A 26,847-nucleotide genomic window follows, 5' to 3' on the forward strand; every position below is an offset into this window, starting at 1 on the left:
GCGAGTCCATAAAGAGATTGTTTATTTTTATTCTTATTCTTATTTGATTGAAACCAACCCCTTCAAGATTTATATGTCGCATTAGTTTTTAAGAAACATCTCACACCGTGCAACGTATCATTGTTAACACATTATTTGAGAACACGATGCAAAAATTGTATTTTTAAAAAATTAATTTTTTTTTATTTTTTATTAAAATTTAATATATTTTGAATTATTTTAATATGCTGATATCAAAAATAATTTTTAAAAAATAACTATAATTATACTATTAAATATGCTCTAAAATGTGAAGTGAACTGATTAGATGCTTATAATGTTTTTTCGCTGTAAAGTGGTTACGAAAATTTTTTAGTTCAACTGTTGTTTTTCAGCAACTTTTCAACTTTTTTTCTGCGACATGAACTCATGTTCTTCCATGAATAAGGAATGTTTTCTCGTATAAATATTGCTATATATTTTCAGTCCAATTATCAATTCAGGACTAATGTAGAAAAATTTAGTTTCTTATAAACAACTTCGAACTGACCACTTCGACTATGCAATTATTTTTTTCATCTCAACATGTATCCTCTTCCTCCCCATAATGTCCTCGTTAAATTCCTAACCAATTTAATACAACCTTTTCTATAGCAAATTGCTACGTATATAGATAAAAACATTTCACACCGTTTTCTTACATATTTACGGCTAGTTTTTCCATGCAATAGCATCACTTCCAATTCAATATTCTGTTTGAGACAGCCGGTTGACCAAGATCCTGTTTAAATTTAATTTTTTAATTGTTTTGGTGTAAAAAATATTTTTTTAATATATTTATAAATAAAAAACAATTTAACAAACAATTGTTACTATCCATCTAACCACGCTAAATTAAAAGTACGGTAGATTGGAAGGAGTGGATGGTGATTATCATTCATTAGGGGCTTGAGCTAAAAAAAAATAGAAGAAAAGGAAGAAGAATATTTACAAAGATAAAATGTGCTAGGTCCCGAGTTAGTCAAGGCACGAGTGATGCCTGTCTCTGAATTGTTTAATTCATATGGTTTTTTTAAAGAAAATTGGAGATACAAAATATGCTAGATTTCATCCGAATCAAGGTTAGTATTTGTCAACGATACACATATTCACTTGAAAATCATGTGTGTTTTAGGATCATTTAATGTCGTGTGTAATTTAAATTCGTATATAAAACTTTTTTTTAAATACCATGTATATTTCATAAATTAAACAACATTACTTTAAAATTAAAACACTTTACCTTATTTATAACTTGCAAAGTTGAAATTCGAAGTGTATTTATCTTTATGATACCTAGTGATACAGTAATACTTTAAAAACTTGTTTATTTTTATATTTTAAAAGTTTTTTTAATAAAGTTATTTTTATATTTTAAAAGTATTTTTAATAAAATATTTTTTTTATTGTTTTGATATATTAATATAAAAAATATTTTTTAAAAAATAAAAAAAATATTTTAAAAAATTTATTTAAATAATTAATTTTTGAAAAACAATTATTATCAAAATTAGTAGCATTTTAAAATATCGTGTACATTTGATATTGATCACGAGACATGTAAATAGAACATCTCTCAATGGCGATACAATCCTTTGGAGGGTTGCCACGTTGGGGTCTACTGAGTTGAAATATCATCAAGAGGTAAGTGTTTTTGGCCTCCTTCTACATCCTGCCGACAACTTTATTCTTTTTTATTTTTTTCAACGAGAAAATGTTCTCCCCCTTCATGAATACCAATATTGAATTATTAAAGGGGCGAAAGTAAATTAAAGTCGCTCAGCATCCTCTTTCAAATAATAGCTGATATTTACCTAATTATCCCAGTTCAATGAAAGAAATATATACAATACTGAGATATAGAATTTCAATTAATCAAATAGGAAATGATTTAAGTATTTTAACACAATTTCAAAATTATTTAAAAAAAACTATTGCTCCTTCCCTCTTTGTGTTTATATTTATCTACTGTGCTTTGTTATTATACTCTATTGTGTTTTTTTTTTTATAATATTTTTATGTTTTAATATGTATTAAAAAAATTAGATTTTAAAACAGGAAAAGAAACAGAAAGGAAAAAAACTGGCCCAGACTGGCTGACGTGGCTTTCGAGGACCTGGCCAGGGTTTCTCAGCTCCGAAAGTACACGACAAACTCGCCCCCGTGTTTCACACAGTTGCAATCCCCTAATGATAGTTGTTCAAGCTCTGTCTCCGTACAAACATTTTCACGGAATTTGGGTCGAGCTCTGTTTTTTCTAGTTTTACATGTCTATTGTAAAGAATACCAAAACCATGACTTAAAATAAATTTATGCTCTTCGAAAATCTTATTTAAAAAAAAAATGAATAAATAAACACTCTCCATACTCATCTTCATGCTCTTTAATTTTTTTAGTGTATATTTAAATTATATTTTTATTTAAAAATATATTATAATAATAATTTTTTATTTTTTAAAATTTATTTTTGACACCAATAAATAAAAATAATAAAATTATTATCAATTTTTTTTTGAAATAAATTCTTTTAAAAAATCTCAAAAATACATTTTAAATAAGTTTCACTAAAAAACCTTTGACCCACTTTTTTTTTTCATTTAACCAACCGAAAATAAAATCAGGAGAACAAGAGAGCTCACACCAGAAACCATGTGCCTGCTCGTACATTAACACAACTCACCCGCTGATAGTTTTCAGGAGAACAAGAGAGCTCACACCAGAAGCCATGTGCCTGCTCGTACATTAACAAAACTCACCCGCTGATAGTTTGCTTTTTTGGGGGGGGAGAGAGAGAGCGAGATACACATAAAAATAAAAAAGTGAGCTTAGGACGTCCCTCATAAGAAACTCCGCTTAAAGTTTCCTTCTCTTTCTGTTAAATACACTTTCGATTTTGCTTTTAAAATACGATCAAACGCCACCAACAACTACCGTTTCTTTTTGTTGGTTCTTTCATTTTCCTCGCCTTCTGCTCCCTCTCAAAAGCCGCAAACCAAGCCTTGGTTTAGTAGTAGGGTTCCTGAGAGAAAGAGCTTGGTGTTGCACTCAGTACAAATGGCTTTCTCTTGTCTTCTCAGATCTACGCCCGCCGCTCCTCTTGTTGAAGCTTCCCGCTCCGACTTCTCTCCTTCACCGTCCGATCGATTCAAGGTATCTGCTCCCTTTTCTCCTATCAACTCTTTCTTTTTGAACGTCCGTTACTCGCACTTTGTTTGAGCTTGATTTTGGTTTTTGGTTGTTGAGAGAAAAAAAATTAGAGTTAAAACTAAATATTGAAATTGTTATTCATGAAAAAATAAAATAAATATGGAAATTCCCTGACTTGGAAGTTAAATCTGCAAATAACGAGAGATATGAAAGATATAAGATAGATAGTAGTGCACACAGGATTATTTATTTATTTATTTGATTTCAGTTATACTGGTTTTGAGTTACTTATATCTGTTTGGTTGGCGAGAAAACTGAGGAAAATGAAACAGAAGCTTGTTTTAAAAAAAAATAGGTGATATCAGATCGGTATTATCATCAATTATTATTAAACCCTGTGCTTCTTTAGCTTATAGCTCTTATATTTTGAGTTTATTTAGTTTAAATAATTTATAATCGTTATAAAGAATGCATTAATGTTTAATGTTCAATGTTCATATATAGACTAAGCTTTTGACAATGTGTCTGTCTATAGCTGATGAGTGGTGTGAAGTGCCAATTACTATTTAGAGATGTAACTTTGGCCATTTTTGTAGTTTTAATCTTTCCTTTTCTCCTTGTAACCTCAGGTGTCTAGCGTTAGTTTTAACTCTTTGAAGAGCATTTTTGGCACTTCAATTCCAACAGGTTCATCTTCCTTACAGTTGAGTACTGAAGAATTTGATAGTAAAATCCCCACATATATATATAGGTACATGTGCACCAGCATGCCTTTTCTTTAAACTAATTCTGAAACATTTTGAACTACTCAGGACATGCAGTGGAAGGAGCATCCAACCCATCAAGGCTACAGCTATCGAAATGCCTCCCACAGTTTTAAGTGAGAAGCCACTGTTTTGTATTCAGTGTTCTCTTATTTTTGAATGGGCAGGACGGACTAGGGAGGTGTATTTACTGATATGCTGGTTTCATGTGTTTTTATTTTAAATAGAATCACGGGCTGATGGAAAGACGAAGATTGGAATCAATGGTATGTTTTCTCATGATTAAATTTCATTTTTGCTCCGTTTTTCTTATCTATTGTTGGATGCTACATGGATTACAATATATCTTGAAGTGTAACAGGCATTCTTTGGAACATAAACAAAAATTCTCAAATACTAATAGAAGTCTACAATGGTACAGGTTTTGGTCGTATTGGTAGATTGGTTTTGCGAGTGGCAACTTTCAGGGATGATATTGATGTGGTGGCAGTGAACGATCCTTTCATTGATGCTAACTACATGGTAAAGGATTCATGATTAGACTTCTTTATTGTAAGTCAAGTTTTGAAGATATGGTTGGATGGACAGCATTTACTACTCAGCTTCTTTTGTGTGATTCATTTTTATGGCTGCTTTTGTTTTACATGTTAGCCTCTTTTGTTATGTCATAAGAGCGGGCCTGGGTGAACCCCACCATGAACCCTTTTATTGGCCATCCCTGGTATTTATCCCAAAAATTGTTTGGTATCTCTGGACTATTGCACTGCACATGTTTAGGGGTTAGTCAGGTACTCAGAGAGCCTTGAGATCCTGGCACCTTGTTAGCAAAGGAAAAATGAAGACCAAAGAAGCCTTAATTCTTACCTGGATTGTTTTTACTTTCATCAGCATGTGTATGATGGCTTAGTGTGTCGTTGAACTATGTTATTAGACCAGTGCTGTTATTGGAAACAGAGTGATTTTCTTGAAATCACTTGCTTGATTTTCTCCACTGTGTTTAGAATGTTGTGTAAAAATATATGCTTTCACAATTACTGCATCGATATCCATTGAATTATAGTATTAGACCGGTGCTGTTATTGGAAACAGAGTAATTTTCTTGAAACCACTTAAGTGGGGCTTTGCTTGATTTTTTTCCTCTATGTTTAGAATGTGGTGTAAAAATATATCCTTTCACCTGTTCTAAACCAATATCCATTCACAAGTATGGTACTAACATCCAATCACAAGTATTGTTGTCTTTCAGTTGTTTAATGAAAATCAATGATATTATTACTGCAAATTTGTTTGAATTTGTCAAATTATGTCCAGTAGTTCATTTCCCTGAAAGAAAAACTGGGGGGAAGTCTTATAGTTTGTGGAATGCTTATGGAGTTGGTACATGATGTTGCAAGTCATCTTGGGAATAGAATGTGGTGTTTGATTTGTAATTCCTTTTATGTTTTTCAAGCAGCATGGATCAAGATCTGATATTTTTTGGTGATCTTCACATAGATGCATGGAATCAGGAGCTAGCATATTGCTCATGCAAATGTTTTTCTGGTGCCTTTTATTTCCATTTTCATTCACAAAATACAAATTCTCTCAACACCTCATGCATTTTTAGATGCATGAGTTCCTTTTCATGATCCTAAAGTCAATCTAATTGGCTTTGCAGCATGGTTTAAAAGCCACCAACACCATATAGATAACTTCACAAGATCTCTTTTCTCATGCTCTGATGATATTTCATTCATTATATCAACATCTATGAGCTCATACTGTTGTTCCATTTCAGCAGGCTTTTTTTGCATGGCAATTGGTTATGTAGAGGGCTATGGCGTGTTGGCTTTTGTAACTTGGATGCTTTGGCATTGTCCTGGTCTTGTGGTTCCCAAGTCTTAGAATTAGCTGCCAGATCATTAAAACTGAATAGAAATTTATGATATAATTGATCATATAGATGTATAGGATCTAGTGTATCCTTGTATTGCATGAATACTTGAAGAATTTGAAGATGAATTAAAAGAGGCAAGGCTTTTGCTGTATATTAATTTAGCTATAGCTGTAGCTATTTGATAATGTGGAAAATGGTGTGTTTTGGGAAAAAGGGGGCGGGGGTGCAGGGGAAAATCTTTTTTACTTGAAGCTTCCTTAATTTGCCAAAAAAATTGTTTATAATTAACTTGTTTTTTTCCCCTTCACATATCCAGGCTTACATGTTTAAATATGATTCTACTCATGGCGTTTTCAGTGGAACCATCAAGGTCTTAGATGATTCCAACTTGGAAATCAATGGGAAGCAAATCAAAATTACAAGCAAAAGGTACTGCTTCTGGGGATTTATTTTTGCGCTCATATCTGTACAGGACCTGAAATATGTGTTGGCTTACTGTAACTTCTTAGCATCTTGAATCAATTGTCAACATGATTCTCGATAGAGTTTTTATTGCAATATTAGCACTTTGATCTAACATTTAAACTCTTATATCCAGGGATCCTGCAGAGATCCCTTGGGGTGATTTTGGGGCCGAGTATGTGGTTGAATCATCTGGTATTTTCACTACAGTTGAGAAGGCTGCAGCTCACATGAAGGTTGGTATTAACTGTTATTGCCCTTAATTTCTCCTAGTCTCTGCTCTGTCTGCCTCTCTGATATCAAGATCCATGCACTACAAATTGAGCTCTTTGTGACATTGCTCTGCAGGGGGGTGCGAAGAAAGTGGTTATATCAGCTCCCTCAGCTGATGCTCCGATGTTTGTAGTTGGAGTAAATGAGAAGACATACAAGCCAAACATGGACATTGTTTCCAATGCAAGTTGCACTACCAATTGCCTTGCTCCTCTTGCTAAGGTCTGATCTCACTTTGAAGTTTCAAGGTTTATTGCTCCTTTTCTGTTCTACCGGTCGCTTGTTGGGAAAACCTCACTTGCAGTTTTTCCCCCGTATTTCTATACACAATACTCTTGCAGATCCTATCAGTTTGTGCAATTTTTTTTTCTTTTTGCTTGTAAATATATAAGCAACTCCTTTACCTCTTTAACATCCCTTGATTTCTTGTAAATTCATTTCTCAGGTTGTTCATGAGGAGTTTGGTATCATTGAAGGTTTAATGACAACTGTCCATGCAACCACAGGTCTGTCTCCCATGCATATTCCTGCATTCATGGGTTTTTTGTTCAGCTCATTGTCTTGCATAGGTGTGTAACGAATTTTTTGTTCAGCAACTCAAAAGACTGTAGATGGTCCATCAAGGAAGGATTGGCGTGGTGGCCGAGGAGCAGCACAAAATATCATTCCTAGTTCCACTGGCGCTGCAAAGGTATAGAATTGAATATACAAACTAGAGATTTTGTCCAACTTAAGTTGTTTGGAAAAAAGGCATATAAACACGTTTTTTGGTATTGTAGGCTGTTGGAAAAGTTCTTCCTGAACTCAACGGAAAACTTACTGGAATGGCCTTCCGTGTCCCAACACCTAATGTTTCTGTCGTGGACTTAACTTGTCGACTTGAGAAGAGTGCATCATATGAAGATGTCAAGGCAGCTATTAAGTAAATCTGCTAGTTTTTATCTTCACATATTTTTCTGAATTTTGGTTTGGGGTTGGGCCAGAATGGAGGGCTTTGATAGTTTGCTGTTTATAGTTTAGTGGCAACAACTGAGTTAAAATTGTGATTTTCAAATCAAGGTACGCATCAGAGGGCCCACTTAAGGGCATTCTTGGGTATACTGACGATGATGTTGTCTCCAGTGATTTTCTTGGTGACTCAAGGTAAATCTCCCTTCCTTTAGTTGTCCCTCTGCGTGTGTGCGTGCCTGCTGGGTTGCTTCATTTTGAACAACTATTAATATCATTAATAGGTAAGGTTTCTTTTTTTCTGATCCTAGCTGTGTCAAGTTCCTGTGGCCAACTCATTTCTGTTTGAAAATATCGTTGCTGTTTTAATCATTTGTTAAGAATGCTTGGTTTATGATTTCTATTGATTGCACTTTCCAACAAATTTTATAATGCCATGCTCAAGTATCCTGGAAAACTTGAGAGATCATGTTAATTGACACTCCACTGTGCTGCTACTTTTTGGCCTATAATTGCCTACTCCGGCTTTCCACGACCTGTGCCTTTTCTATCTTTTATCTAGAAACTAGACTTGCTTGTGAAAATATGAAAGGATCTTTTATTTGATCTTCCAGTGGCGCTGATCTGATTTAAGGAAAGATGAAATCAAATCAAATAAATAGGACATAGTATTAGATGAGATTGAAACTGGAATACAATTGAACGAATATTGGAGGGTCTGAAGAAAAACCTCTTCAACTACCTCATACAGTCTTAGTCCTTCAAATATTAGAAGTTTCATGCTAGTCACATGTCTGATTTAAAAACTAAAAACATAACTGCTGAATGTGAACTATAATGAGCCGAGACAAAAACTTCTTAGCTAATTAACTAAATTTCCTTCTGTGTTTTAACGCATTGGTTTCATTCCAGGTCAAGCATATTTGATGCCAAAGCTGGTATAGGATTGAGTCCTTCCTTCATGAAGCTTGTTTCTTGGTACGACAACGAGTGGGGTTACAGGTATAGCATCTTTCTTATAGGGGGAGGCCTGTGTAAACGCAGACATGCTGGCTCCATGTATTTACTGGAGGTAAATTGTGTTTGGTTTTACAGTAATGATGAATGACAACCTGAATTGCTCTTTTTTACAGCAACCGAGTGCTGGACCTTATCGAGCACATGGCGTTGGTGGCAGCATATAATTAAAGAAATACTGTGAGAGGTTTCCTGCATTAGCTGACGCTACAATCCTAGCGAATGCTTCAAGCTTCTATGAAAGTGTAGTTCTAGTGATTTGGTATTTGTTTTGCATTTTTGGCTTTTCTTATCATGTGAAATTTGGGCATGCAAGGGTGCAGCTCTGAAATAATGTTACACTCAACATGTATGTGGTCAATCTAGAAATATACCTCTGGACTGCGTAATGATAGGATAAAAATGAGGATCATGTTCCTTTCATCGGTCCTCTGTTTTGTGCTGGCATGTATGGGTTAAAAGCATTTGAATCTGGTACAAATGTCGCTTTGGGCTTTCTCTATGGGCTACTTGCCTCCCTCTCAAGCGACAGAAGGTGATTATAATTATAGTTTTGGACAATCTACATGTAGTATATCCTTGGACATTCGAAATTTGATAAAATGGAACCCTCTCGGAATAGTTTGATGAGATTAAATCTTTTACTCTAATTAAAAGGTTCAAATGGTACCATGTACACCATTTATAGTTCAAAATAAAAATAAAACTAAATTAGAACTTTTATTTTTTTAACGTTTTTTTATTGAGAAAAAAAGATATAAAATAATTTAAAATTAGAAAAAAGAAGATTAAAGTAGACAGACCAAAACAATTAAAACCTTTAAACTGAAAAATCCTAATTTTCAAAGGAAAAAAACCTTTAAACTTTTGTGTTGCTTTAAGAGTATAATCATCAACTAGCAAGACAACAATTTATTTAATAAAATCAAATAATGTTAACAGTCGGACATTGTGAGTGCTTTACTCGTTAAAAAAACAACGGTAACTTTTGTTGCTGCTCTGCCCTCCCCTCCCCTCCCTTCTCCTCGCTTTCTCTGTTTGTCTCTGCTTGCACCTTCCTCGGCCAACCACTGGGCTCCACTGCAGTGGCGTATTACATGCCCTCCGTTTGCCTTGACTTGCTTGTTCCGTGACTTCATGTATTTATACATGCATTTCTTTGAATTTGTTTTTTTAAATATTGTATTGTTGGTGTAAAAATCAGAGTTATTATTGGCTAGTTACGAGTTGGCCGTTGTGTTATGTAAAGTTTATTGTATTTTATACGCTACTAGTTAAAATATTGGTGATGTACAGTTTTTATAATACAATATAATATCTACTTTGCATAGAAAAATCATGTGTACATGGGGGGAAAAATTTGGTATATGAAAATATTTGTGTGCACGGCTATTGAAAACCTAAAAAATACCATACTCCATAGATTTTAATAAAGATCAACATGACCAGCGAGGTGGTCTGCTATATTAAAAATAAAATAAGAATAATAAAATAAAATAACAATTTAAAGTAGTTAGTTATCTCTGGTATCGGGAAAAGGGCAAAAAAATACCACGGGAAATAAATTGTACTATACAAATGTTACGCTGGAATTTCAATAAAAAAAAGTAGCAAAAATATTTAAGTTATATAAAATTATTTAATATTGATAATAACAATATATATATATAAAATTATTTAATATTGATAATAAATATATCGATGAATTAATTTTTTATTTAACTTGAATTTAAAATTAAACTATATAAAAATTATTTTAATATGATTTGATTAACATGAAAGGTTTGAAAATAAATCTATCAATAAAAATATCAAAAATAAAATTAAAAAAATAATAAAAATAACATAATTTTATGACTGAACTTTTTACTTATTATAAAATTAAAAAAATAATAAAAATAACAAATAATTTTACGACTGAACTTTTTACTTATTTCAAATTTAAAATTAAATTATATAAAATTTATATTGATTTAAAATCAAAATGTATAGAAATAGTCTTAATATAATTTAATTAATTTGACAACACAAAAATAAACTGATTAACCCTTAAAAAAAATTCCAAATATACAAGTAAAAAAGATAACATTTTGAGAGGGAAAAAGAATAAAAAAAATTTTAAAAAGGAGAAAGGGAAGAAAAAATGAAGGCGGCCGAAATAAAAATAAAAATAAATATTCATTTGTCATAGTGGAGCATCATTAATTTCCCGAATTAATTCCAAATATACAAGTAAAAAAGATAAAATTTTGAGAGGCAAAAAGAATAAAAATTTTTTTAAAAAGAAGAAATTGAAGAAAAAATGAAGGCGGCCAAAATAAAAATAAAAATAAAAATTCACTTGTCAAGCATCATTAATTTCCCGAACTTTTTAGTATTATAGGAGGTTAATTCGGAAGGAGACCCCGGCACTTGGAAAGTATTCAGTCCAAGATAAATGAAGGCACGCCTTCGCTCGGCCCATCACAGGCTCGCAACACGATTTTTCTGCTACCCAGCAGACATTTCCATGTAGCTAATACCCATCGACCAACCTGCATAACCATGACAGAAACATGATATGATTCGTTACAATTTTAAGACAACATAGCATGAAATGATTCAAATGCTGTCAGTAAACCTTGACATCAATTACCAAGTACTCGTATACTCTTACAATCAGCAACTCTAATTTCGTTGCTTTTTTACAACTGAGGGGGGCAAAATTCTCTCGTATAACGTTCCTATTTTCTGCCAGGAGTTGGTAACAGTTGACCAGAAATACAAAATAATTTACATTTACAAACCTAGCTTCTTCGGTCTTAAGTATGTGGAAGAGCCTTTCTTCAACCCAGGCATTGAGACTTGTTGCTGCCGCTTTGCCCTCTTCTCCCTATCCTTCTCCTTGCTTTCTCTGTCCGTCTCGGCTTGCACCTTCCTCAAATTCTCCATTTCCTCTTCCATTGCTGTTTTCTCCTCTTTCTGCTTTCGCTTGTGCTCCAGCATTGACGTGTCTGAATCTTTCACAGAGAAAAACATTGGTCCCAGCTCAGCCAACCACTGCGGCTCCACTGCAGTGGCGCATTGCATGTACTCCTTTGTTGTCAAGATCAATTCATGATAAACTACATAATCTGGAGTGTAGCCTAAACCGTAAAGAGCACTGCTTGGGTGTAAATGACAAGGCATTCCATTCCGACAATTAACATACTCCCCGACACCCTTTAATCTTGCTGAATTGTGGAAATATGCAGAGCAGATGGCTTTCCGTACAACGTCCCAATCATACCCACAGGATGTTAGCGGGATTTTTAATGTCTTGAGAATGTCTAGCAGCTGGGATCTAACCTCTCTAGCCTTTCGTAATCCTTTGACATGCAAAAAATGATCATTACACCAATCTCCCCGATACTGGTGCTCTTTCCACTGCAAGTAAACATTAAGAAGAGTCAAGTGGTCGGACTCTGGCACAAAGAACTTTTCTCTTGCAGCATCACTCTCCTCCACTCTATCCTTGGGCCGGAAAAACACTGATGGCACTGAAAGCATCGACACAATTGTCAAAACCTCATTTATACACCCTAACCGTTCACCTATCAAGAGCATCTTAGCTAGAGGGGGATCCAATGGGAACTCCACCATTTTCCAGCCAAGATCAGTAAGGGCACCAACATTGTTTAGAGCACCCAAGACCCACAACTGGTACATAGAATTAAGGATGTTGTCCTGTGGTGGTGGGTCCATGAAATCGAAGTCCAGCAAATTTTCAATTTTAAGCGACTTGAGCAACAAAACCACGTTGCCAAGGTTTGTCCGCTGGATCTCTGGAACTGGACTGGGAAGCATTTCATTTAGGTAAGCACTCTCTGTATAAAGCCTATAACATGTGCCTGGACCAGTTCTACCAGCACGCCCAGCACGCTGATCTGCAGCAGCACGACTAACAGGAAAAACTTGGAGAGCATCCATACCCATCTTTGGGTTGTAAACTTTCATTTTTCCATAACCCGTGTCAATGACATAAAAAATTCCATCTACAGTCAAAGAAGTCTCAGCAATGTTGGTGGCAACAATGCATTTGCGGGCCCCATCTTCAGCGTTTTGGAATATCTTTGCTTGTAAATCAGCTGGAAGTTGGGAGTATATGGGTAGTATTAAGAGTTTAGGCACTGCTTTCTTGCTGGAGGATGTAAGCTGTTCCATGCGCTCTGCAAGAGCATGACAGGCCGCCTCAATCTCGTCCTGACCAGTCATGAAAATGAGAATGTCGCCGGGAGGACTGGTGATGTGGATAGTCATGGCCTGCTTCACCGCACCTTCAACATAATCTTCACAGGGACTTTTACTGTACAAGATATTTACTGGGAATGTTCTCCCAGGGATGTGGAAAATAGGTACACTGCAACAGATTCAGAAATTACTTATGTTGGTCAATGGAGATTATTTTTTCTGTAATTAAAAGAGTTTTAGAATTGAGAAGCTTCTAGTCATGCATAATGTTCTCAAACAACACATGGAAAAAGAAAAACAACCTTGATACAACTAACATTTTGTTAGGAAAAGCCATTCTTAAGTTACCTCCCAAAGAAATTTGAAAATTTCTGAGCATTTAGAGTTGCAGATGTCACAATGAGTTTGAAGTCACGACGCCGGGCAACCACCTTTTTCAAAATCCCAAACAACACATCTGTGCTTAATGATCTCTCATGTGCTTCATCCATGACAATGACACTGCAACAATCAGCCAACCATTTCAGTCTTGTTTTCATAAAACTGATTCTTTCTCGTGAAATTATCTAGTTACTCGGAATCTAGAAATTCTCATACCGATACTTATCAAGGTCAGAATCTTTCAGTGTCTCACGCAAGAGTACTCCATCAGTCATGTACTGCAAAATGTAGAGCAAAAATTTTAAGTGTTATAAATCTTGTACAAATTATAGTTCAGGCAAGCGCATATATCAGACATTTAATAGTTTTTTGACACTTCAATTTCTCAGGAAACTCTTCTCTTCATTGCCAGACACTGAATTCTATCATTTTCAGGGTTTTCTTCTACTTCCTTTTCTTTACAAAATAACACTTGGTGCTTCTAAGGTACTTTCCATGAACATCCATTATTCCTCCTTTCTTTTGTAATTCATAACCCAGTATTCATTATTTTTCAGCAACAACAAAAAAAATCATCACAGGTGGCATTTTCAGAAACCATTATTAAAAATGTTTACTACAACAACTAACCTGGTACTCACCTTAATTATTGTATTTGGCCCAGTCACATCCTCAAAACGAATGGCATAACCTATTTTATCCCCCAATTCAGAGTCCATCTCTTCGCTAACTCTTTTTGCAACACTCATGGCTGCAACACGCCTTGGTTGGGTGCAACCAACTATCCCATTTGTTGTATACCCATCTTCATGGAGATACTATAAAAAAAAAATAAACAAGTCAGATTCCAGTTACTGAGGTGCATAGATATACATTCTTATAAACTATAAAAAACTCTGTATGACAAAAGAAGGAAAATATAAACGAGGAACCTGTGTCAGTTGAGTCGTCTTTCCTGAACCAGTCTCTCCAACAACAACTATCACTTGATTTTCACGAATGACCTGCCCAATGCAGGTTCAAAATAAATGAGATAAAAAGGGCCAGATGGAATTTTTAACCAAGTACTTTGTGCAGTGCACACCAACCGTATGAAAGGGAAACCATACAGTGAATTATGGTATATTAAAATGCAGAAAAAATAAATCAGTGAAGATGATCAATTGCATCATTTTTTTTTCTTCTTTTACAAGTAGCTTCAAAATCCAAACCCATTAGGAGATTGGCAGGATAGCACAGGAATTCAGCTACAACTCATGGGCATAAAGCACAACAATGATGCCATGGTGAAAAAGGTTCCCAGCACCATGTTGTACAAAACCACAATAACAAAAATAAGAAAGGAAATGGGAAGTATTTCAGCAGAAACATTCCATGTTCTTCCCCTGATAGGTGTGATCAGATCATTAAATTACATTATCTGCTCCTCCAAGTGGATCAACCTGTCCCTCACCCCTCCGCAAAAGAAGCCATCCCCTCTTTCCATAAAATAAAAGGGCAAATGGGAATATGGCCAAAACAAGCAGTATATACATTCTTTTCAATGCTTGAGTGATGAGGAATCAAAGTGGTTGCCCAATTATTGTCTGTAAAAAATAAGCTAAGCTTATGTAGAAATGTCAAACCTGCAACAACTCATCTCGCACTGAATATATAGGTAGATATTGCCGCTGCTCGGATAGAGTTTTTGACTTTGCAAAATCACTTACAGCTTCCCCCTTTTTCATATGCTGTGCAAATTTTGCATCTTCCTTAAAATCAATTTCACCTTCCTCACCAACAGCTGCAGTGTCAGCATCAATCTGTGATTGAAACAAACAGTAAATTACCACCTATTTTCAGAATAAGAAAGTTTTTTAAATCATATCATCATTATGATATGAAATTATCACCTGTTCAGCAGTTTTCTCTACACCGAGAATATCACCGAGTTTTGAGCCGGCAAGCTCCCAAAACCGTTGACGTGATTTATTCATGCTTTGCTTCTCATGAGTTTCTCTGACCAAAGCAGATCCTTTCCTTGAAATAATGGCCATATCTGAGGTGGGATCTTTTAGGGGCATTATTGGCTCCGCTTGTTTGGTAAAAACAACTCTTCCATCCAGGAAAGGAGGCTTTGTGTCTATAGCAACACAGGATGACCAAAATTTTAGCGAGGAAATAACAATCATGTATATTATTTCTGGTATTAATTAAGCATGACAGTTAGCATAACATTTACTTACCATGTACAAGAAGAATAACCTTGTGCTCTTCCTCATCATCAAACTCAGTCTGCACTTCAGTACCTCTAACTGTCCCAGATCTCATAAGTTGCCGATCCTCCCATTGGGCATTATCAGCACTAAGCTGAGATAACTTTTTGCTTTGAGCAAGTGACATTTTAGTTCCATCTCTTCGAACCTGTTTAATGATGCCACAGTTAGGAAGCAGTGTGAATAACTAAAAAATCATTCATAATACTGAAAAAAACAGAAGCAATGGATTAAGCGACTGTATTTAACAAAAACAGCTGCAACATATATCAGTTGTCAAGTCTTGATTGACTCAATTACGTCATGATAGAATGCTATATACCTACTTATCAAGAGCACAACCTGTGCAGTAAAGTAACTATTCAGATTTCTACAATAACTGAAAACAGCATAGTGTGGTGCCACATTTCTTTTCTAGGTCTTGCTCCAGGGATGAAATTATGGTAAATAAGACTATTAAGGATTGAAAACAACAAAAGCATGTCTAATCAATAGTATCTGTCAAGTAACAGTATAGTCTACTGTTGCACTGTTTGAAATTAAAATTACTGTCAGACATAACTTAAATTATATTAAATTGCTTAAAATATGAATTCTCTCTTTGGAAAACATAAAGATATAACAAATAACATAACAAAAAAGAAGAGGCAGAACATTACATAGTTTTTTTATGAGTAAATAAAGCTACAAAATAATTTAATTAATAAACTTCATGGTAGAGTTTATATATGTTAGGGCAAACTGCAATATAGATGTTTTTGTAATTTTAAAATATTTATGACGATTTTTGGATTTTAAATAAAATAAGCAGCCTTCCATCTCAAGAAGCATCACTTCCCGTGCTTTTTAAAGTAGAAGTTAATATACCTTTAACTTGCTCTTATAAAAATCACCTTCCAGCCTCACAAGTTAAGCATCTGATTTATAAGATCCTTACCAAACACTATTTTAGTATTTTAATTGCTTTGCTTTAAAACAAAGCAACAAAAGTTAGAAAATTAAGGGACCATAGAAGCACTAAAAGGCTGCACAGGCGATATTATGTGTATTGTAATGTTTCATACTTTCAAAATATTTCGGCATATGAATAAATCATTAAAAATGTTATATGTGATTTCATGTATAAGAGTTTGAAAAGAAAAGATGAGGAGGTGCTAGCTTCCTCCTTTAGCTATATCTCCAAGGACTACACTGAAGCTTGTTGAAACAAAAGGTTAATATAGATCAATTTTGAAGATAGTAATTGCAATGAAATATCATCACATCTATCAAGGCTATTTTTTAATTTGTTAATGCATTCTTTTGGTTTTTAATTTTTTTAGATATCATATGTGGATAGAAGTTTGAAAGGAAACATTACAAATATCTTAAAAAGTGAGAGAAGTTGGAAAAAGTGAAAATTCCATTAGCTTTTGTGAAAACTATACGGGTGACTTTGAAAGATTTGTGCATGCTACAAGCGCCAGAGTGACACATTTCTAAATTTAAAGGGATCAAAAATAATTTGGCATCTCTTAACCAATCACTTTGTGACACATGACAAAACTACTTCACTATTGACAGAACTGTAGCAGCTCCTGCAGTTTTAATATTTTTGTAAATTTCCCGAATCCCAATTGTCTACATGAAAAGAATATGGTGAATTTGAGCCTTACAATGGGCATGTAAAATAAATTAAAAGTTAATAAACATTTTGCATCCATCACATACATTATATATGATATGATCAACAGCCTCAAACAACTGACATTCTTGCTTTGAGAAGAAAAAAAAATTGCCACACAAAGAGAGGGGAAAATAGAAAAGGTATTAAGGCCTTTCAAGCATACCAGTCTTTTGGCCAACTCTGCCTCCTTTTTCTGGAACGTGGCATCATCCCCGAGGAAGAATGATGAGCTATCAGCATCAAACATTGTATTGCCTTCTTCTCTATCGTACCTATATTGGAACTCCATTTAGAAGAAAACAATTGTGAGGAAAATACTATGATTTCAAATTCTTGAAGAAATAATTGAGAAAAGAAGGATCAGCAATCAAAACAACATTCCTTAGCAGAGCTATCGCATAGGAATTAAGGTCAAATAGTTGAACTTTGCTAACAAAATTTAAAAAGTCCGTGTAACATGTAAAGCCAAGGAGGATTAAGAAATTAAGCAGATAAAGAAGGGTAACTAAGCATAACCAATGAAACAAAATGACATTTTCAGATCTGTGCAGTTGAATCTTCTTCCAAGAGTTCAATATGACTCAGTCATCCTCATAAGCTTATATAAAAACCCACAAATTTCAATCCCACCAATGATGAATAACTAGCAGTGTTTGCAATCTCATATGAATACCAGAAAACAAATTACCAGGCTCGGTCAGAATTGTATTCCATCTCTTGACGCATACTTTCAGTAATCTCATGATTGTGCTCCTCGGATGAATAAGTTTTATCTCCTTCACCATCCTGCAGAAATGAAGTTAAATATAATAATGACTTCAATAAGTTAAATCACACAAGCGACCATATGAGGCAGAGCATGGATCATAACCTACTTCAATGTGAGAGAGATAAAATAGTGTCTTTACAGTAGAATCAGCTAGATGTGACTGCTTTTTACATAAAATATTGAAGGGAAAAAAAGAAGGTGTATGGTGTCACTAATTAATAATACCTCCAATGATGGCGCACTTGTGGTGGAAAAAGAAAGTTGATGGGACCTTCCACCATATTTAGAAGTGGAAGACCTAAATGATGATCCAGAAGCACGTATTGGAACTGGCGAGGGAGAAATGTGATCCCAAGGAGAAGCAGCAGAACCTGTGTATTACAACAGGAAATGTGCCCGAAGTCAACAAGAGAAAGAAAATAGAACCTCTAGCACCATCTAAAACAAGCCAAATTCTAAAAGAGATTACACTCCCTTAACATACCACTACTGCGAGGTGTTTGGCCACCCATCCATGGGGAAACTAATCGTGCATCAGGTGAGGCACCAACAAACATTGGCGATGGGGAAGGATGGTGGCGTCGGCTAGTATTATAACTATCCTGCCGAGGTGTTTCCTCCCATTCCCATCTCCCATCATCCCAATCAGACCTGCCTGCAGGATCAACATTTTTGTATTAGAATGAACAAATTCCCAATGGCAGTCTTCTTGAAGTATCTACAAAGAAAGAAAGAAACAAGGAAAGAAAAGAAAAGGATCCTAAGACAGTTTCACAAGAATATCTGCAGTTCTAAACTACAGAATCATGCCTGTACTGGGTTTTCACCTTAGTCTTCTATGTGGGGAGGAATATGGAGTAGGGGGTAAGGAGATGGATCAACAATGGAACATTGTTATTCTTTGAAATAAATGGTTAAAGTTCGCATAACTAAAACATGACAGATGACAATCCCATTAACTGGTATATGGAAATTCTTAAACATGTCAAAATGTTGATCTTGAAAACAGAGTTCCAAGAGATCCTTATTGTTTTTATGTAAGGCAGGGAAACATTTGATGAAATAGAGGGTTGGAGAGTCTTGGATAGTTTGTACCATGTATCATTTTGTTTAATCTCATTATCTTTTATTGTGTTTTTGTAAAGTGGAAAGGCATTGGATAAAAGCAAAAACAAGAACTGCATACCTGGTGTCCTCCTTGAACCTTCATACCGACTTCGTTTTCTTCCATAGTCGCCATCATACTCCTGTTCATACCGTCCACGTGCTTCCCTTCCACGATACCGTTCTTCACGATCACTGCTGTGCCTATCTCTCCCCCTCCTGCTTTCATCCCTAGCATCATCTTTATGGCCTTTTCTATCCCTACCTCGGTCATCTCTGTCACTCCCAGGACTCCTAGACTTAACACTCCGGGAACTCCCAGTATAAGTAGCACAATCCTTCAATTAAGAGAAATGGAAAAATTAGACATCATATACAGTATGTACTCTTACAAACCACAAAATCTCTTAAAAATAATTGCTAAATACCAAAGAAGTGTTTAGTGAAAAAGGCACAATAATTCAAGGCATCAAGGTATAATCCCCTTCCACCCTAGTCCCCGGATTTCTACTGAACTATGTTTGTGGGAAAACATTGATTGCAGAGAGCCAGTAAGCACATGGAAGTGAAAATGACAGCAGTAATTCTGTTATGGCAGAAATTTATCCCTTCAAATTCTTATAGTAGAACCGCTTAATCAAAACACCTAAAACAGACCAAGGAGTCAAAAGTTGCATGTTATGGAATCAAGGAGCTAATAGCTTCTTAGTAGGTTTGTTCAACATATCCAGTTCTACATAGAGATGTTAGCATGGTGAACCTCAGAAGTTACATTTTGTCTCAATAGAATTCAAGGGCAGTTTCATTGTTAAAATTCTATAAGGATCAACAAAATATCACACTATTAATATATTAAAGCTTGTGTCCTATTTCTCATTGCTGTTCTGTACTTTTACTAACCAAAGCTGAAGTAAAAAGATCACTTTCTTGGAAATGCATTAGTGAGTACCGAAATATCAACAACAAGATTAACTTACATCTGATGATAGATTTTCTCTAGAACGAGAAGTTCCATGTGTGTTACTATGCGATCCCTCCCGTGTCACAGCACTTTCTGGTATGCATAATTCAAAAACAATTAGAAGAGAAAAATTACAGGAAATTTCAGTAAATAAGCAAATAAAAAATAGAACATCTTGAAGATAAGTGAAGTCATACTCTCGCTAGAGGAGGCTTCCCGATATCGCCTGTTTACATTTCTGCGTACACCACTCTCACTTCCACCATCGTTTTCTACTTCATCTAATCCAGAAGATTCACTAGCCTCTTCCTCTTCATCAATCGACGCCATAAAAGAAGTTGTAGCTCTTTCCTTCGGAGCCTTAAATCCTCCTCCATTTGCATCAGATCCTCCTCGTTTCGCAATCGCAAGTACATCTAAACCTAATTTTATCAACACGAATTTTTAATTTTCTATTTATAATATAGATAAATATATAGATGGATGGATAGATAAAAAATAATACCTAAAAGTGATTTCCTTTCAGGAGGCCGAAATTCGAGTTTCTCCTTTTTAGGAACAAATAAGCCTCCGGCACTACCATTGCTCTGCTCTGCTTCCATTGTAACGACTGACTTGTCTATATCCATGACTACACTTTTACTGCTAAATCAAAAATTGACAAGGAAGACGCGTACCTGGGGGTTTGGATCGAGTAGTTGATTGAAACCCTGGACAAATAAGCTGGGAGAGAAAACCAGGTTGGGATTTCACCCACTTTTGAAGGGTCAGAGAAAATTCGGCTGTCATTCGAGAATTAATTAAGAATCTGGCCCAGACTAAATTGGGCTACAATGCCCACTGAACCAGTGCAGTGACTTTGTTTGTGACTAGGTTCAAAGTCGGCGGTCCAGGCCCATGTTTTTAATGGAAACTTTTTTCAGTTGATAAATAGTTAGATATATATATATATATATATATATATATATATATATATATATATATATATATATATATATATATATATATATATATAGCCGCAATGTTTCATTATACACATAGGTCCAAAATACTTTATATTACTACAGCGGAATGATGTTTTGGGTGGAATGACTATGGTTTAATGATGTTTTTGCCATTTATTCATTAAATTATTGAAATTGTTATTTGGTGTAGTATAGTTTTTTTTTTTTATTTCTGTGCCTATTAATTATTGTTAGATTGATTAGAGACAGAATTGTTTTTTCAATTTTTTAAAGTACAGTAATGATTAAATCACTTTTAAAAATAAAATTTATTTAACAAGTATTTATGGTTTTTTTATTTGAATTTTCACTTTTTCAAGCAAAATAAATTGACTAGATTACCCTCGTATGTAATTTCTTATATGCATATAAATTGGTAGATAGAGACTTTTTTGTATTAACATCTTGGTTTTTTAATTATAGTCAAATTGATTGAGGGGATATTTGGTATTTTAATGAATATAGATTTTATTAAAAAAAATAATTAATACATGCAACAAACAAACGTGTCGTCGTATATAAATCTTTTAATGTATAAGAACAGCCCGTGAGGTGTATTACATTAGCTAAACAATGCCAATCTCAAAAGACATTAGATTCATTTTGGTTGCCTCTCTCCCCCTCAAATGACGGGTTTAACTTGTTGGTCTTTAGTTTGGCGATAACGATTTGTTTCCTTGCATTTTTTTTTTATCTTTTCAATTTAATATCCTAATTTGTTTTTTATATTTTATCATTTTTCTTTTAATTATCACATGTTTTATTTAAAATTATTTATAAAATTATTTTTTTAATAATTTCAATTCTCAAAATTAGTGCCTTCTTGCTCGAGTCCCCATTCTCCCCCAAGTCCTTAAATAATTTTTTATCTTTAAGTTTAAAACTTTTAATCTAATCCTTTTATCTATACTTGTTGGTAGATTTGGCATGGTTTTGCGACCTGCTTTGGAAATAAAAGCTGTTTTGTAGGCATTCTTTCATGAATATTTAAGGTCTCAATTGACATTTAAAATTGTATTTGGATGAAATTAAAATTTGAATATAATTACAGGGTTCAGTTGGAGTACCATTTTCTTTTTCAGCTCCCGGAGCTGTAGAGCCCTTGGATAGCTTCTGAAAAAAACGAAAAGAAAAGAAGAGCCCATGGATAGCTAAGGTTTTTGGACAGGGGAAAAATGGGAATCTGTTGTGGAATTAATTATTATAATATCACTAATATGCCCCTGGGTAGAATAAAAGTTGTGGCAGAAAGAAAAACTTTTGAAAGACATCTGATAATGACATTTGATTTTAATTTTTACTTTATCTTTACAAACAATTTTAGACAAAAATGAGTTAAGCCCGTTTGGTTGCTGATTTTTTTTTAAAATTTTTTTCTTGAAAAGTAATTTAATTTTTTATATTTGATAATATTATAAAAAGAAAATTTTGAAAATAATTTTCAGTATTTGACTGTATTATAAAAAATAATTTATTATTTATTATTTTTTTAATTTATTAACAAAATGAGAACTATGTTTGATAAATAAAAAAAATAAAAAAAATTATTTTTATAAATTATTTAAAATAAAATAAATATAAATTAAATGAATAAAAATCAAATCTAACAATAAAAAAGTTGAAAGGGAATGAATTTTTTTAAAAAATTATTTTTATACATTATTTTAAATAAAATAAATAATAAAAAAATAGGAACAAAACTTGATTGATAAAAAAAAATTAATTAAGAAAAATAAAGAGAAAACTAAATGACAATTAAAAAAATCAGTACCCAAGTTCATATAAAAATTAAATTAAATTAAATTTTAAAGGAAAATACATATGTATATATATATATAACAATCAAGTGATTAATGATCAAATTTAATATAATTAATAATAAACAAAATATTTTTTAATTTTATCAACTTCTCAAAAGTGTTTTTCGTTTATAATAAAATAAATATTTTTATAAAAATCAAGACATAATTTTTTTTATAAAAAAATATTTTTTAATTGGCTAATTTTTCTAATGACAAACAAACATTAAAAAAATATTGGCTAATTTTTCTAATGACAAACAAATATTAAAAAATTTTTAAAAATAAATTATTTTTCACGAAATAAACAAGATATGAGTCCATTTAATAGAGCCTATGAATTATGAATTTTAAATTTAAATTTAAGTGATAATTCAAAATTCATAGCCTATGAATTATGAATTTTAAATTTAAGTGATAATTCAAATTCATTTTTTTTATAAATTATATGAAGGAAATAATTTTAAATTTAAAACATATTAAATGAAAAAAATTAAAAATGATTTTGTTTTAAAGAATGCAGTGCAAGTTAAAATCTGTATGTTGAAAGCTAAAGATTTTTTTTTTACTACAATAAAGTTTTGATTCAATTCTGTATCAAACTTTTGATTGAAGTCTACAGCTATTTGTACCAAATATGCTTAAATAAAAATTTTGCTTTGATAGGAAATTAACATTTGCATAAGCGATACCAAATATAATCTGTTATGTGTTCAAATAATTAAATTTTACAAATTAATTTAATTTATTTTAAGTTTGTCTGGCTATAAATAATTTTTTCTTTAAATAAAAAGCTTACAATAAAACCGAGATTGAAATTTGAAAATTTTAGCTCATGAACTATAACCTACACTACATTTAAATTATATTACTAAACATATTCATTTTAATTTAGTGTTGTTATGAATTATTTTTCATAAATAATTTCTAAATTACAAATCAAAATAAAAAAATTATTTTTAAAACATATTTTTTGAAAACCTGTATCTATACATAATATATAGGATTGTTTTTGTTTTTGTGTTTTAAAAATATATTTTTTTTTAAATTTAATTTTTTAAATTTTTTATTTTAAATTATTTTTTTAGATCATTTTGATATATTAATATTAAAAATAATTTTTAAAAATTAAAAAATATTATTTTAATATATATTTAAATAAAAAATATTTTAAAAAACAACTACAACCAAACACTCATCCACAACTAAATAACCTTAAGACCTCTGGCTGTCTAGCTATACTGGCTTTCATGATGAGTGCAATATTCCATCATCTAGCTATACTGGCTTTCATGATGAGTGTGAATATTGTTGCGAATCTTTTAATCAGCTAGTCTTAGAAAAAGGATGCTGAAAAGCCACTTAACCAAGCAAGAATGGAATTCTGTTTATGATATGAACAAAAGGATCATATTCGTTGTTTGAGATTCCTTTCATGCTTGATGGATAATGATGAATCAAATACAATTGTCAGCTCCAGCGTCCAATGAAGGCTCGAGATGGCGCTACTTTGAAAATGTCTCCAATTCTAGCTAGTGTTATGAAAACCATGTTCTCCATGCTTTCCCTTTACAAAATCTGTGGACACCCTCTTGACAGTTATATAAAAAGGAGTGGTTATAGTTCTTGCTTCATTTCAAAGCAGATTCTTCGAACTTGTTGCTGTTTATAAAGAGAGCCTAGTCTGATTGGAACACTTGCAACTTTTTAAAAGCCCTGAACAACTTCAAGGCAAATTCCTGGGCTAAATAATGGTGAGCAAACAGAGCAGTTCTCGAGCAGATTCGTTAGACCATCGTACGGATCTTCTATCGCCTGCTGTGGCAGGAGAGACTGTGAACATGATGATCATGGAGCCGTCTTGGCAACTTAGTATTGATAAGTTCCGGTTGCCAGAGAGACGGATGGATTCTCATTCTGGCTTTGGATATTTTCTTAAGACACCGAGTGAGCTTTCCATTGATTTTTAATGTCATCAATTACATGCTTAAAACACTAGCTGCTTACGCATTTAAGGATTTCTTTTTCCTCCTCTCTGGCAGGGAGACACAAGAAAATTTCAGAGTACTACAGATGGCAGGAAAAGCTTCTCGAGGGATTCAATGAAGTGGAATCATTCGTTGAATTGGGCATTTCGCCTGGAAGCTTAACGGAGGTTTATTGTTCTTGTCCTTTCCCTTTCCTTTCCTTCTCTCTTTTCCTCTTTGATTTTCGATCCCTCAAATCAACTACGAGTGCTTATAGGAGCGGAACCACAATTTGTCTCAAGTCATAACTATTTTGAGACCACAATCTTATAGTAACTTGGTTCTGTTTCACTCATTTTAATTTGTTCCCAATTGACTCTCATGATTTCTCTCTATCATGTTATCTTTTTTATGCTTAAAACATTTTTTTTTTTTGTTCAGGATGAAATGAAACAACTTGCAAGGAATGAGAGAGTGGCAATATATGCATCAAATGCAGCCAACTTGGTGCTTTTCTTTGCTAAAGTGTATGCTTCTTTTGAGAGCAGATCATTGGCAGTGATAGCTTCAACTTTGGACTCCCTTTTGGATCTATTATCAGGATTTATTCTGTGGTTTACTGCTGACGCTATGAAAAAACCAAATCAATATCGATATCCTATTGGCAAGCAAAGAATGCAACCTGTGGTAGGGCTTATTCCCTCAGCTGATCTTGAAATAAAAGCTGTCTGTGCCCTTCTTGTTCATTGTTTTTCAGTGCCTTGAAAGTGGGTGATTCGAAATCAGGCATTCGAATCCTCAAAACCTCAACTTTAAGTCTTCGTTACTAGATCAACGTCCCGGAACAATTGTCCATAAAACACTCCAGCATTGGTGCATCGTTTAGCAGAAACACTAAAAATTATGCAATGCTTCATTTGCTGCCCTTTGCCTCGAGTGTCTTTAATGAAATATGAGCTTTAGGTCGTTGAAGAAGGAACAAGTGTGGTACACAATGGTAACCATGTCCAATGAGAGTGTATCAATCACAATTGCGTATTTAAGGTTATCAATTGCTTAAGCCTTCTTATATATATATTGTGCTTTTTCACCGATCCAAGGTTCTTTTTTTTTCAGGGAATAGTTATTTTTGCATCAGTAATGGCAACTCTTGGATTACAGATATTGTTCGAGTCAGGAAGAGAACTTGTTACAGGGGTAGATGCAACATTCATTAATCTACACTACAACTGCTATATTACTAGAAAACATTTAAAGTCATCTTTAATTAGCTTTATGCAGGCTCAACCAGAAAGAGATCCTAACAAAGAAAAATGGATGATTGGCATTATCGTCTCTGTCACAGTGGTAAAATTTGTGCTCTTGTTATATTGCCGCAGATTCAGCAATGAAATTGTCAGGACATATGCTCAAGATCACTTTTTCGATGTCATTACTAATTCAATCGGTCTAGGGTCAGCAGTGTTAGCTATCAAGTTTTACTGGTGGATTGATCCTATTGGAGGCATCCTTGTAAGTTGACGGTGTTGGCTAATGATTCAGAATTATTCGGTAATATTGGTATATGCTCCCCCTTTTCACATTATTATAGTATAGGAACAACTGATATATGAAACTGAATTGTAGATAGCTTTATATACAATGAGCAACTGGGGAAAGACAGTGGTGGATAATGTTCGGTCATTGATAGGGAGGACAGCTCCACCAGAGTATTTAGCTAAGCTGACGTATCTAATCTGGAACCATCACAAGGAGATTAAGCACATCGAAACCGTTAGAGCATACACATTTGGTTGTCAGTACTTTGTGGAGGTTCATATAGTCTTGCCACAGGACATGTCTCTTGATCAAGCGCATGATATTGGAGAGACACTTGAAGAGAAGCTAGAACAACTTCCTGGAGTTGAGAGAGCTTTTGTCCACGTGGATATTGATACCACTCATCATCTGGAGCACAAGTCCAAACGTCCAGGAATATTCTGAAAGAAAATCCCTTAATGGAGACTACCTTGTTATGGTTCAAGGCATAACGAACACCTTCCGGGATCTTCCTGAGGACATCTTCAATTAACGATGGAATTAAGAAATCAAATCTTACTGAAGGAATAATATGAAACAAGCTGATCGTATGATAAGTGAGTATCTATAAACTTGAAGAGGAGTAGAAACTTGGTAGCTTGGATTAATATTTATCTCTGTGTGTGTGTGGGGGGGGGGGGGGGGGTTG

At 33.8% G+C, this 26,847-nt stretch overlaps 4 protein-coding genes across 4 annotated transcripts in view; 3 read left to right on the forward strand and 1 right to left on the reverse strand.

The window, feature by feature from the left end:
- The first annotated feature begins 2,815 nt into the window (after nt 1–2,815).
- LOC105117879 (glyceraldehyde-3-phosphate dehydrogenase GAPCP2, chloroplastic) lies at nt 2,816–8,950 on the forward strand. Its single transcript, XM_011015675.1, has 14 exons — nt 2,816–3,168; nt 3,795–3,868; nt 3,978–4,045; nt 4,157–4,195; nt 4,351–4,451; nt 6,122–6,234; nt 6,404–6,503; nt 6,616–6,762; nt 6,986–7,046; nt 7,134–7,231; nt 7,320–7,462; nt 7,600–7,683; nt 8,401–8,490; nt 8,622–8,950. Exons 1-14 carry the CDS (start codon nt 3,073–3,075, stop codon nt 8,674–8,676), a joined length of 1,269 nt encoding a protein of 422 aa, XP_011013977.1. The 5' UTR covers nt 2,816–3,072; the 3' UTR covers nt 8,677–8,950.
- Nucleotides 8,951–11,094: 2,144 nt separating this feature from the next.
- Nucleotides 11,095–20,626, reverse strand: EMB3011 (RNA helicase family protein). The gene is made up of 16 exons (XM_011015686.1): nt 20,356–20,626; nt 20,048–20,272; nt 19,867–19,943; nt 18,972–19,227; nt 18,270–18,440; nt 18,011–18,156; nt 17,705–17,802; nt 17,180–17,288; nt 15,321–15,498; nt 14,988–15,217; nt 14,721–14,897; nt 14,028–14,099; nt 13,737–13,913; nt 13,312–13,373; nt 13,063–13,215; nt 11,095–12,883 (listed from the first exon to the last, which is right to left on the reverse strand). Exons 1-16 carry the CDS (start codon nt 20,477–20,479, stop codon nt 11,284–11,286), a joined length of 3,855 nt encoding a protein of 1,284 aa, XP_011013988.1. The 5' UTR covers nt 20,480–20,626; the 3' UTR covers nt 11,095–11,283.
- A 3,518-nt stretch (nt 20,627–24,144) lies between these two features.
- LOC105117917 (metal tolerance protein 9) lies at nt 24,145–26,627 on the forward strand. The gene is made up of 6 exons (XM_011015733.1): nt 24,145–24,600; nt 24,696–24,808; nt 25,062–25,307; nt 25,737–25,817; nt 25,902–26,132; nt 26,247–26,627. The coding sequence occupies exons 1-6, from the start codon at nt 24,405–24,407 to the stop codon at nt 26,601–26,603; spliced, it is 1,224 nt and encodes a 407-aa protein (XP_011014035.1). The 5' UTR covers nt 24,145–24,404; the 3' UTR covers nt 26,604–26,627.
- Nucleotides 26,623–26,847, forward strand: part of LOC105117910 (metal tolerance protein 10-like) — a 3,626-nt gene continuing 3,401 nt past the window's right edge. The window contains exon 1 of the mRNA XM_011015720.1: nt 26,623–26,755. The gene's annotated coding sequence lies outside the window, so the exon portion shown is untranslated. The remainder of the gene's footprint in view (nt 26,756–26,847) is intronic.

The sequence above is a fragment of the Populus euphratica genome, unplaced genomic scaffold (assembly GCF_000495115.2).
Source record: "Populus euphratica unplaced genomic scaffold, PopEup_1.0 scaffold5.1, whole genome shotgun sequence".
NCBI classification, from domain to species: domain Eukaryota; kingdom Viridiplantae; phylum Streptophyta; class Magnoliopsida; order Malpighiales; family Salicaceae; genus Populus; species Populus euphratica.

Bases quoted from the DNA above. Each gene is read 5' to 3' on its own strand.
- LOC105117879 (XM_011015675.1), top strand. From the start codon at position 3,073: ATGGCTTTCTCTTGTCTTCTCAGATCTACGCCCGCCGCTCCTCTTGTT. The intron at 4,046-4,156 runs GTGAGAAGCCAC...TATTTTAAATAG, and splicing joins AATGCCTCCCACAGTTTTAA to AATCACGGGCTGATGGAAAG. The intron at 7,684-8,400 runs GTAAATCTCCCT...GTTTCATTCCAG, and splicing joins GATTTTCTTGGTGACTCAAG to GTCAAGCATATTTGATGCCA.
- EMB3011 (XM_011015686.1), bottom strand. From the start codon at position 20,479: ATGGATATAGACAAGTCAGTCGTTACAATGGAAGCAGAGCAGAGCAAT. The intron at 18,157-18,269 runs GTATGTTAAGGG...TGTAATACACAG, and splicing joins CCAAACACCTCGCAGTAGTG to GTTCTGCTGCTTCTCCTTGG. The intron at 13,914-14,027 runs GTTCCTCGTTTA...TTTTTTTTATAG, and splicing joins AGACGACTCAACTGACACAG to TATCTCCATGAAGATGGGTA.
- LOC105117917 (XM_011015733.1), top strand. From the start codon at position 24,405: ATGGTGAGCAAACAGAGCAGTTCTCGAGCAGATTCGTTAGACCATCGT. The intron at 24,809-25,061 runs GTTTATTGTTCT...TTTTTTGTTCAG, and splicing joins CGCCTGGAAGCTTAACGGAG to GATGAAATGAAACAACTTGC. The intron at 26,133-26,246 runs GTAAGTTGACGG...ACTGAATTGTAG, and splicing joins ATCCTATTGGAGGCATCCTT to ATAGCTTTATATACAATGAG.